Consider the following 12818-nt stretch of genomic DNA (forward strand, 5'->3'; position numbering starts at 1 on the left):
ATTTGATTCCTATACTGCCCTTCCAAAAATGGCTCAGGGTGGTTTACACGGAGAAATAATAAATAAATAAATAAATAAATAAATAAATGGATGGATGGATGCCTGTCCCCAAAGGGCTTACAATCTAAAAGAAACATAAGATAGACACCAGCAACAGTCACCGGAGGTACTGTGCTAGGGGTGAATAGGGCCAGTTACTCTCCCCCTGCTAAATAAAGAGAATCACCATGTTAAAAGGTGCCTCTTTGCCAAGTTAGCAGGGGTAACTTGCTCAACATATACTCAACATAGCAAGATTCTAGAAACTTCAATTTATTAACAGAAGCCAAGAGTATAGATGTATCATAGATAATTCCTCAAAGTTTACTCAAGTTTAGTCTTAGCAGCAATATTTTCTCAGTACCTATTTGTATAGCTAGTATATTGAAGATCAGGATTTAGCTTACTTAAGCAAGTGAATACAATGTTACTGTTTTCACACATCTGTCATACTTTTAAAACCAAAGTGTGACCAGTAAGTTATCTGAGGTACTTAAATTTGCCTTAGTCCTTATACCTAAATTAACATTCAAAATATGCTTATCTCTGTCATTCAAGAATTACAGAAGCCAGGAATACCAAGTATGCTGATTTTGGGGGAAGAGTTTTTATCGGACAACTCAAACTTGTTTAAGCAAAGATACACCATTAATTTGCACTGAATATACAACAGTTCTTCTAAAAGGTTTCATTCTGAACAGAAGTGGAACATGAGATTGGAAGGATACTAGTCATACAGGCAAGATTTTTTACAGATCAAATGGAAGTTTTAGCCACCATTACAGATAATGCTATTTCACAAAGCGAGATCTGACTGAATTTTAACAAGGTTTTTCATATGTTTAACGGAATTAAGTTACCCAGTGTATTATAAGCCAATCCTTCTAAACACAAGTTTTATCTAGAGCAAGTACTTCAAAGTTTATACCCACAAAAGGTTATATCATTTTAAATGGTAGCCTTTCCAGATTACTAACAGGATACAACATGACTGTTTGCTATGAAGTTTCATCTCCAGTCTAGATTCCTGATGCAGGTGGATAGAGCCCAGAGCCAGGAGAATTGGAGTTTGGTTTATGCAGGCTTGTCTCCTTGTATACAAACCAAGCATTTCCTGCCCACAGAATCATGTTTACCAAACCAAAAACCTGCAAAGTTGAAAGAACAAGAGGACATTATAAGTCAAATGAAGACATGTTGACCATTTTGTTGTAAGCATTTGCCTGGGAGAGGAATTTAAAGCTTTTGTTTCTGCAGTCCATGTTATACTTCAATGGCCCATTTAAAGTTAAGTCTTAATGTTCTTGCATGCATACATACCAGTTGTTAGATGACTGTTACTTCTGCCCTAGCTTTTTACTTTCGAATTATCCTTTGTTCACTCACTTTTAGGGAGAATCCAGATGATGTTGCCAAACAATTGCATTCTAGTGCATTTTTAAGCCTTGATTGATGGCATTCCCCCTAATTAAATGCAGTTGCAGTGCCAGCCTGTCCACAGAAGATAGGCAAAACAGTATTGAGGCTTTTCAGGGCTACCGTGCCTTAAAGGCTTCCAAATGGAATACCTAGACTCTTCACAGAAGTGTGTTATGTGGCCCCAAGTTCTACTCCCTAGGGTGGTTATTTGAGCTTAGATTTGTGATTAACGAACCAATCCCTAAATCACTCAAGTGTTAACATACATACCACAGATACATTCAGACTTCCCATGCTGGTAACAGAACCAAAAATGCAGAAGGACCCTGGCATTTTGCAAGCCGGTATCTCTTCAACAATGTGTGGACCAGTTGACACTTTGATATCAACAAGGGCCTTTGCCCAGGCAGCACTGCTGACCAGCCACAGAAAGAAAGCACAGAGACTGAAGACATAATCCTGCAGTGAAAAATCGTGACAAGTTACCAACTGTTCAACACAGAATGCTTTCAAGATGACAGAAGTGAAAGGAAATAGCTGACATTTGCTGTTAATCAACGTACCGTGCTACTAAAATAAAGTATGTTCAGTGATTTTTGCAAGTGAGATCTCTTTATAAGAGTATACTGGCAGAAATGTTACAAGCTGCTGAACTGTAAGCTGCCCAAATACAGATGTTACATCCCAGCAGACTCTATAGTAAGTCAGGTTGTAGTTCCTCCACCCCCAGCATTCTAGAAGCTTCCCTCATCGGGCAATGGCTCTTCTGCTAAAGACTGCTTGCAGAAGAATTCACTATTCAACTTTTTGTCTCTGTTTGGATGGACATACTCTCTTTGTACAATGGCTTTCCCCCTGAAAGCTTGGGAAGTAGTGTCTGCTGCAGAACCCATTATGAATCTTACTACACTGAATATTAAGAGTACAGTCCTCGAGAAAGAATCTGCTGGATAGCTAAATTTAGCTCTCAAGAAGCCAAGTGGCTGGTTATATACTCTTCTTCCTTACATTTTTAAGAATTGGCATGCAAAGTACTGGCTTCATTCAAGTACACTCCAGCAACAAAGCTGGATTTCAGTATTCCCTGCCCAAAATAAAATACAGTTCCAAGGCACATTTTGAGCCATCAGTGGGCGCTGCACAGAACAGGGGCCACATACAATCACTATGAGGAGATTATTACTCTATTACTTGTTCCTGGCCCTGGCGAACTTACTATGCAATTAGGATTTCACGGGGATAAAGCTTTCTTTCACCCGAGCAAGCCCCACTTACGTAGTCATTGTCTCGGCACGCAGGAGAAACCAGCCATTTAAGCCATTTTAGAATTTAATCATTTTGCTCAGCTGTAGATGTATACATGTTCAAAATACAATCTCAATTTGAAATTGTCACGTCAGTTCTGTATAATATCTGCATACCTCAAATGACATCAGGGCCTCTACACAGATATTTGAACTTTTCACTGTTAGAGCTGTCAATTTAAGCATCGTTGACTCTTAAAATTCAGAAGGGAGAAAAGCTTCACCTTTTAAGCTTTAGTTAAATTACTTACTATCATTGGGATTTTGCCACCATTCCGATACATGTGCATATAGCCAAGGTACAGCACAAGAGCAGCCATGCAGTATAAGAATATAATTACTGCAAAAGTTACAATGAACTGCGCAGAGGAGGCAAAGTTGCCCACAAGGTGGACTTCACCCCAAGAGCCATTGCATTGGGTTGGATCTGGTGAACTAAACGTTACTTTGTTCAACCTAAAAAACACAAAAGTTCAATCAGTATAAAGCAGCACATTGTACAACAGTGGTCCAAGCTGGATTGCTGAGGTTAGTTTAAGTCAAATTTGGTTTTACTGCTGTTTTATACAAGTGTTGTAAAAGCTAGATTTATCAAAGCAAGAAGTTACATACCAGGGTAACACCAGCATCTAGAAATATCTAGAAATGTACATTGTGGTTTAGAAAAGGAATCTAGCAGGTATCAAGCAGCATAAAGCTGAAAATAGTCTCTTGTTCATATTTTCCATGACTGGAATAGCCCCAATATTGATTTATTATTTATTCATTCAATTTCTATACCACCCTTCCAACAATGGCTCAGGGCAGTTTACACAGAAAAATAATAAATAAATAAGATGGCTCCCTGTCCCCAAAGGGCTCACAATCTAAAAACACACACACCACAATAGACACCAGCAACAGTCACTGGAAGTACTGTGCTGGGGGTGTGTGTGTGGATAGGGCCAGCTACTCTCCCCCTGCTAAATAAAGAGAATCACCACGTTAAAAGGTGCCTCTTTGCCAAGTTAGCAGGGGTAAATAGAACTGGTCTTGCAAGGATGTGCTATTCAGAACAAGAGCTTAGATATCTCCCCATCAGGATGCTACATACTTTTATTTTTAAAGATTTATGCTATTGGACAGAATTTCTTTTGGGTGCCATTGCTATTTAAGGTAGATCAACATTTACCGGAAATAGAGCTTTTTTTAAGTGGTTGCACCTGGAATATGGAATTGCCACTCCATGGAGGCTTTTAGAAAGTTTGCAATGAGGAACCAAGATTATTCCTACGTATTTGTTCTTGAAATTGGAAACCGACTGCTGTTGGTTTCTGTGTATCTTTGTCTTTTTTAATTTTAAGCTGTTTCGAGGGTCATTGTGACTGAGAGGCAGCCTATCAGAAACAAAACTTTATTTTCACTTGCATGTCATAAGCCTCTCACATCAGCTCCTAGAAGGGAAGACTTGTAGTTATAGTACAACCTTGCAGGTTTGCCCTTAACCTATCAGTGGCATGCACAATTCCTTTGAACCAATCCCTCAGCTCCAGCCAACCTGGTCCAGTTTAATACCACTATGCAGGTGTTAGCTTGGGAAACCCGGATCTCTCCCAGACAGCAGGCTTTACTGCGGGTTTACCACAAGGCTTTAATGAGAGTTCAAAGCTGCAAAAAAACCCAACCCTGATGCAAAAAGTGGATTTTTAAAACCCCAGATATAAATCAGGTTACATTCCAAAGTGCAGTAAAAAACATGAAGTGTGTGAAGTCCTCCCCGATAGCTCGCAGCGACTTCAGGGTAAATCTGGCCAATACGTGAATGCACCCCCTCCATTCTGTAGATGCAAACTAAAAGCCAGGTATGGAAAACTTCCAGGTTTTATCCACAGAAGTATTTTTAAAGCATTTTAAAGTATCCTTGAAACATGGTTGGTAGTAGTCAGATATAATGCTGAATGAAAGAGAGCAGGGAATATAGTACAAGAGGAGTATAGATGCTTGCCTGATGTTTACTATGACTAGCTTCAGGCAGCAGGTTAAACCCACTGGGCAGCAACCAGATTAAGATTTGTGAGGTTAGTCTTGACTGACCTACACAAGTGAAAGCAGGGATAGGAATCCAGAGCTTTTTGGGACTCCCAGGATAAATCCACTTTCAACATCTTTAGAGTTTCAAATGTACTAACAGCAACTCTTTGCTCTTACAGTTTCTGGAAGCCCACAAGCAAAAAGCACAAGTGGGTGTCTCTTTGTCAGTTGTGACTTCCTACTACTGAGTTTATCTGCCTACTCTTGTGCCCAGAGCTACCATTAAAGCTCATCCAACAACATGCTAGTTAGAATCCTCAACTTGGAACTCTTCACTTGCCAGCTATTGCTCTCCATCAGTGTTCCCTCTAATAGGGAGTACCAGATGTTTTTGACTACAACTCCCATAATCCCCAAGCAAAACCCATTGCAGCTGGAGGTTCTGGGAGTTGTAGTCAATATCAGGGAATGTGCTCCCTGCTGATCCTATTGGCAACCAGTGTAACTCCATCAGTAAAGGAGTATGGATATGGAATATGGATATGTGAAACCTAGGTTCTGTAAGTAACATACATAACTTCACCTCTAACCACTATCATTGTGTCCATTGGCATCTCTTTACCACGTACAATGATATCCTTCTAATGTAAAGGATATAAAAAATTGGTGGAGAGCAGTGTTCCCTCTAACAGGGATCCTACCCATCTCTGGCAATTTTCAAAAAATACCTGAAAACCCATCTTTTCACCCAAGCTTTCTCAGCTTCCTAAATAAACTTCTGGTTTATTTTAAAATTGAAAACCCAATTTTGGGATTTTAATCACTGTAATTGTTCTAAAATGTTTTTAAATTGTTATATATTGTTTTTAATTTGTTTTAGCTCTTTACTATTTTAGTGGTTTGTTTTAATTGTAAACTGCCCTGAGCCATTTTGGAAGGGTGGTATAAAAATAAAATAAAATAAATAAATAATAGCTTTTTACCTATGGAATCTTACAAGCTGCCCTCATTTCTCACTTGGGAGAGAGACTGCTCATTGATAAATTGGAAAAGTCAGCTATAGTGCATCATATCAGATCCAATAAAGGCTTTTTGAGAATATATGGCTAATACTGTAGAATAATGTAGAAAACTAATAAAAATAAAGTGCAAAAAGAGAATATATGGCTAATACTGTATTATGTATCAAAATATAGTGCTGCGTGCAGCTTGAAATAACTAGTTTTGCATGCAAATGATTGCCACTATTCACCAATATTAGGAAACTACCATTTAATTAGGGAGCCATTAAGAAATCATTTCACTTTTCCAGGCACAATAAGCCACTAGACACAGTACTAATGCAGTAGGTAACTGGAAATCAAATGACTGAGCTTGAAATAACTAGTGCAGCTTGAAATAACTCGTTTTGCATGCAAATGATTGCCACTGTATTCACCAATATTAGGAAACTACCATTTGATTAGGGAGCCATTAAGAAATCCTTTCACTTTTCCAGACACAATAAGCCACTAGACACAGTACTAATGCAGTAGGTAACTGGAGATCAAATGACTGAGTAATAGTGATACAAGTTGGATATAGACAGCTCAGACTTACCTGAAAGGATAGGCAAAAGAAGCCGTTACTGTTCTATTCACAAGTCCATTACAAGAGACTAGAACTGTGGTTACACCTTTATAGCCTCCACATGTAGCGAATACAAAGATAGAAAAGAACTGTAAAGAAAAGACATTTATGTTTGTAAATTTAACAGAAGATGCCTTGTATGAAGTACTGTACAGCTAGTTTTTACTGACTCTTCAAGGCAGACTCCTAGCTATATTTCTAAAAATACTAGAACTGGTGTTTGTGCCCTTCTCTTTCCCTGCTTTATAGACACAAATATTTTATAAGCCTATAAAAATCTGTAGAAGTATTCTTCTAGCTTCCCTCTAGCAGCTGAAGAACAAGGGACTCAAAGGGTTATTCAGCTTTTTAGACGGCATCCAGTGTCTTATTAAAAAAACAATATTTCTATATTGTATTGCATTTTTTTGTTTTGTGTTTTAATTGTATATTCTATTGCAAGCTATCCAGAACACAATTTGCTGTGGGGTGGCTAACAAAGGTGTTATGAGATGAAAACCAGTAAGACATTGCTTAATTTATTCAGGCCAATTAGCTTCTCCCATTGTCTTATGTTGTTGCCACCTTTTCCTGATAGTTTTCAGGTGCATGATAAGAGAACCTTAACTTGCTGGAGTTCTGCCTAACATGCAGCCATAGCAATGGAAAGAGCTTCACTTCCTCAGCTTCTACTTGACATAGCCACTAAAGGCACAATAGTTTTGTCAGCTAAATATATTTAACATTCCGAGCACCAGATGTCTATAGTTGCTGTTTTTGGTTGTCTAGAGCTCCATTTGAAAGCTGTATATTACTACAAGAACTCCAAGCTTCAGTCAAAGTAGTATTAGGCTCATTTATGCTGTGAAAACTTGGGTTTTCTACCAGCAATTAATCCCTTTGTTGCAAGGCCAAAATAGGCTCTACCTTCAGCAACAGTTAAGCAACTCTGCAGAGAACAACATGGGATGAAGAATGGGCATAAGAAGAGTCCTTTGGAGCCCCAGGTGCAGAAGACTTTGCAGGATGAATGAGGGAAAAACAAGGGACATTAGGATGGTACATAAAAACACACAATGCTGATACAGAAGAGGAGCCACCAATAGATCCAGGAAGCAGCAAGGTCCTACACTCCTGCAGGAACAGCAGGGGATGGTCTAGGGAGCAGGCCTGCTCAATTTAGGCCCCCCAGCTGTTTTTGGACTACAACTCCCATAATCCCAGCCACAGTGGCCAATAGCCAGGAATCATGGGAGTTGTAGGCCAACTTCTGCAGGAGGAACCAAAGTTGAGTATTCCTGGCCTAGAACAAGGGTAAAGTTTTAATAGGATGCTAGAGTATTTTGCCTACTCTATCACCTTCAGTGTGTGCACACACATATTTTTAGTTTTAAAAGTACACTCCTAAGCCCATCTTGGAATGGATTACCCACCATTTGGACACAATATGTTAATTAGATCATAGTCACCCACAGAAACAAATATATTTTTATGGGGGTAGGGGGAAGAAGAGACTTAAATTATGCAAGCATTAACACATTAAGAAGAGCTTTGCACAATAGCTATATTAGTTGCCTACATACAGCCATATATACATACACCGTCTCCAAATATAGTGCAATTATTTGTTTTCTTGTATTATACACAGCTTGGCACGACAACCACATATGCTAATATTCAGATTTAGCCAGCCAGGAGTTAGGCCACACCAAAAAGCACTAGGCCTAGCACAAGCCTTATTTTAGGTCAGAGGCTATTACTACAAAGCCAAGTTCTAGAGCCAGCAGAAGAATAGGCCTAGAAGCCTTTCTTCAGCCTCCCCCAAGGCTTTCTATATAAAAAATCCAATACAGACCTTTCATCCAGCCACTCCCCACTCTTTGGCTTATTTAGATATCAAGATGATCCAGTACACTAGAGCTGAATCCCCTCCCCAGAGACTCACCCACTCAAGAAGTTTGATTAAACCCAGCGGCTCCTTGAGTGGATTAAGATCAAGGTGGAAGTCACTCATTTTCTGTGAGAGAAAGAGAATAAAGTTAGAACAGAAAGGAGTATAGACAAGATGGAGCTAAGAAACTCTAGGGCGAGCAAGAGAGCCACAAAGGGGGAAAGGCCTAGGAGGAGCCAGTACCTTGACCAGAAACACACTTTCCCCTCTCTAGTCACACACAGTGACTGTGGCCAGCCCTCAGGCCTGCTTCTACCTATAAAGCCTGCCTCATCGAGCTCCACCCACATCACTCAGGCAATAGAATTCCCCTTTTCTCCTCCCCCAACTGCCACCTCACAATGGGCTTAGCTGAGGGTCAGCTGGAGCTGTATCCCACCCATCCAAACAAACAAACAAACAAAGGATCTCACCCTTGAGAGTCCTCTATGGGCTCGGCAGTAGTACCACTTACTATTTACACCAGCATTACTTCTGTGTTAACTTCTGTCTTAACAGGCTCTGGCCTGTTAAAGATTACCCTGGAGATAGCCTTCTCCTTGTACGAAGATTTGGGCTGTAAGGGAGCCACAATACAGCAGAGGAGCGGACTTGTGCCTTGAGGAAGGCTTAGCATTCGATATGGCTGCCTGTAAAGCAACCCATCAGCTTTTGTCACAAGGCTGGGTTTTCATTTCTCAACAATCTCTGCATTACTTAAAATGGGCAACTGCCCATTTTACATTTGCAAAAGCAGGATTTACTTCACGACAGAGAGATGTGAGGACCTTTCTTCGAGTGCAAATGGAAAATGTAAATATGTTAAAATAAATTCCCAAATGCAAATTAGCAATTGTCAGTATTTTATCTATCTTGCACACTAAAAGAAATGATGGCCCTAGGAAAAGCCTCTCCTATGCCTTTATTAAACAATATACTCCATTTTTTTTACAAGTAGAAATCATTTCTGGTTTACTTTCTTCAAGATCACAGATGATTGTGCTATGGGGGAATCCAGCCACTTTAGCAAGCTATAGAATACTCAATCCACCAAGATATGGGTTTCTGTGACCTTAAGAGATACATAAAATGATATTTGGGCAGATTCAGCTTTTCAGTGGCCTGTATCTTTGATATACACCTTCCAAAATTCCCTGTGCAACTATTAAAAGCGAAGGAGCACTAATATCAAAAGTCCAACCTAGCCTTTCTTCCCTAAATGAAATAATTACCTGAGACAGCATACTTCTAATTAACAGATGGGGATTAATAATAAGATAGTGATAGCTCCTCTGGGTCTTGTGGCTATTTGCTATTTGTGGTTAGAACCCAGCAAAGTAGCTTTTATTTTCTTCTGATTATTGGACAGAATTTTCAGAGAATGAAAAGAGAAGTTTCAACAGTTTAGGGCTGTCTTACAAGCTATTGACTTTTCACTTTTGCAGGACTACTCTGTGGTAATGATTGTGGGCTTATTGCCTAAGGTGCTGATCCTAGGCTATTTGCAGACATAAATATCCACATGGCGGGTGTAAAACAGATTTAAACGATAGGTTGACTTGAATGTGTATTTGAAAACAGCTCCCTTCTATATAATGCTTTAACATCCACAAATGAGACATTCCAAAGGTGTTTTAAGTGTCACTTGCGAAAATATCCCTATTTGAAGGTAAGTTCCTGCATGCTTCATAGTCACATACATGCTATTGTTAAGTATGATGAACCATGAATATTATCAATTTGATTCTCTCTCCTGATAGTCCTGTGCTATCTTCTGTGTATTCTGCTCTTTGTGATGCCATTTGCATCTACTATAATATCATGGTGGGTCTGTACTAGTCTTGTAAAAGTAAAGGTTGTGTCATCGAGTTGGTGATCACAGAGCCATGTGGTTTTCTTGGTAGAATACAGGAGGGGTTTACCATTGCCTCCCCCTGTGCAATATGAGATGATGCCTTTCAGCACCTTCCTATATCACTGTTGCCCGATATAGGAGTTTCCCATATTCTGGGAAACACACCAGCAGGGATTCAAACCAGCAGCCTCCTGCTCTCTAGGCAGGTCGCTTCCCCACTGTGCCATTAGGTGGCTCATAGGTAAATCTTATGTCTGTTCCTAGACTTGTAAGGCCTTCTGTAACATCACAGAGGCTCCACTAGCTGCTGTTGGCTTCGCTGTTTTGACTGCTTAGGGGCAATGGAAATACCTTTTCAGACTGAAGTCAATGGGCAACTTTTTGTATAACTTAACCTGTACATGTTTGTTCCTTGAGCTTTTGATCCCCTACTAACTGAGCAAAGAGGCACCGTTTAAAAGTGGCAATGCTCTTTACTGAGCAGGGGGAGAGCAACTGGCCCTATCCAGCCCCAGCACAGCATCCCCTCCAGTGGATGTTGTTGGTGTTTGCTTTAGGTTTCTTTTTAGAGCTTTTTGGGGACAGGAGTCCCTCTTTATTTTTATTTCTCTATGTAAACTGCTTTGGGAACTCTTGTTGAAAAGTGGTATATAAATATCCGTTGTTGTTGTTTGTTGCTGTTTTCACTGCCTAGGAGTAATGGAGATACATTTCAGTCTGAAGTCCATAGGCAACTTGTGTATAACTTAACCTGTGCATGTTTGAGCCTTTTGCTTTTGAATGTTACATGATGGATATACATAGGAAACTGCTTTATACCAAATCAGACTATTGGCTCAGCAGTATTGTATACACTGACTACCAGAAGCTTTCTGGGTCCCAGACTGGTATTTCCCAACTCTACCTGTGGCGCAGCGGGGAAATGACTTGACTAGCAAGCCAGAGGTTGCCGGTTCAAATCCCCGCTGGTATATTTCCCAGACTATGGGAAACACCTATATTGGGCAGCAGCGATATAGGAAGATGCTGAAAGGCATCATCTCATATTTCAGGGGAGAAGGCAATGGTAAACCCCTCCTGTATTCTACCAAAGACAACCACAGGGCTCTGTGGTCGCCAGGAGTTAACACTGACTCGATGATACACTTTACCTTTACCTGGAGAAACAGGTACGTACTGAACCTTCTGTATGCAAAGCAGATGCTCTTCCACTAAACTACAGTCCTTCCCCTGCCGATCTGCTGCACTGCATGGTCTTGGAGCCTTTCCAAAGAGAACAGTGATGCTTCTAAGCTTGCTGCTTAGAAGGCATGGCAGCAAGGTCATGTGTGTTATGTGGAATGCACTTCTAAGAGAGGCATGTCTGGACCCATCATTGATGGCCTTTCCCCTGACTGTTAAGACCTGGATTTTTGTATAGCATTGGGAAGTTGCCGCCAAGGGAGCTTCATTTAGTTATCTCATTAAGTGTTTTTTGGGAGGAGACCGAAAACTTTTGTTTGAGTGTGATTTTTATGGAGGAAAATATTTTTGCTGCTTTGGGGTTCTTTGTGTGCCACAGGTGCTGTATTTGTTTTTTTAGTGTTTTTTTTTAAGTATTGTTTTACTGTGTTTGCTGTGTAAGTCAGGACAAAAAGCAAGATATATATATATATATATATATATATATATATATATATATATATATATATATATAGGATATCCATTTGGTGGGGATAGTAGGATAATGAATTAATTGTGTCTCTTGAATAGTTTTATTCAATTTTGTTTTGATATTTCTTGTCATTTATGAAAAAAGAATTATAACTAACTTGGGGGGTCTTGTTAAAGATGTAAAGATGGTTGGTGTGTGTGTGTGTGTGTGGTGTCATCTTCCAGCCTCCATAGGCTATAAAGTTTCCGATTAAATCATGCAAACTCTTTACCTTTTTCTTCTTCTTAGAAATTATTGAAAAACCTAAAATGATCATTGCCCATACTTTGATCTATTTGGAATTGGGCTGGAGTCTGGACCTTACAATCAAACCTAATCTATAACATGAGTCAGAAGAACAAGCTCTCTAGTTTCAAGTGTATTTGCTGACACCCAACAATAATAATTCCTTGAGAAGAGTACGTCTGCCCTCTAGTGGCTAAATAACACAAAAATTGATCAGCACGGGGAAAAGATAATTGGACAGGTGGAGACCCATGAGCCACTGTGTGTGCAGAGGAAAGAGGGGGACCCCCCCACACACAAGTGCCTCCTTAGCTGTTGAGGGGATCCTGGGGACCCTGAAACTCATCACTGGGTCCCTGAAACTCCAAGGCAAGCATCCCCAAACTGCGGCCCTCCAGATGTTGCTGAACTACAACTTCCAGCATACCCAGCCACAAAAAATTGTGTCTAGGGATGCTGGGAGTTGTAGTTCAGCAACATCTGGAGGGCCGCAGTTTGGGGATGCCTGCTCCAAGGTATGCAGCCTATCCCCACAATAGATTCAGAGCAAAAGAATGGGACTGAGCTTGTTCCTGCTGTGCTTCAGCCCCGGGGCCATTACAGGGGCTTGCCTTGCTTAGGGCAAGCACATTCATTTACTAAATCCATGTTGCTCTGGTCCACATGATGGGTTTGGGCTGAAGTACAAGGGATAAGTAAGCTCATCCCTCTTCA

General features: G+C 40.2%; 1 protein-coding gene across 3 annotated transcripts; it reads right to left on the bottom strand.

Annotated features, from left to right (window-relative positions):
- Positions 1 to 296: 296 nt before the first annotated feature.
- On the bottom strand, positions 297 to 8920 carry SYPL1 (synaptophysin like 1). 3 transcript variants are annotated; one of them, XM_053258585.1, is made up of 6 exons: positions 8786 to 8920; positions 8326 to 8397; positions 6372 to 6490; positions 3014 to 3218; positions 1729 to 1917; positions 297 to 1187 (listed from the first exon to the last, which is right to left on the bottom strand). In XM_053258585.1, the coding sequence occupies exons 2-6, from the start codon at positions 8392 to 8394 to the stop codon at positions 1059 to 1061; spliced, it is 711 nt and encodes a 236-aa protein (XP_053114560.1). In that variant the 5' UTR covers positions 8395 to 8397; positions 8786 to 8920; the 3' UTR covers positions 297 to 1058. The 3 variants fall into 3 exon arrangements, with proteins under 3 accessions (XP_053114560.1, XP_053114559.1, XP_053114558.1); XM_053258584.1 differs by having other exon boundaries at positions 8745 to 8882; XM_053258583.1 differs by lacking the exon at positions 8786 to 8920 and adding an exon at positions 8515 to 8672.
- Between the last annotated feature and the right edge of the window lie 3898 nt (positions 8921 to 12818).

Source organism: Hemicordylus capensis, chromosome 5 (genome assembly GCF_027244095.1).
Source record: "Hemicordylus capensis ecotype Gifberg chromosome 5, rHemCap1.1.pri, whole genome shotgun sequence".
NCBI lineage: Eukaryota > Metazoa > Chordata > Lepidosauria > Squamata > Cordylidae > Hemicordylus > Hemicordylus capensis.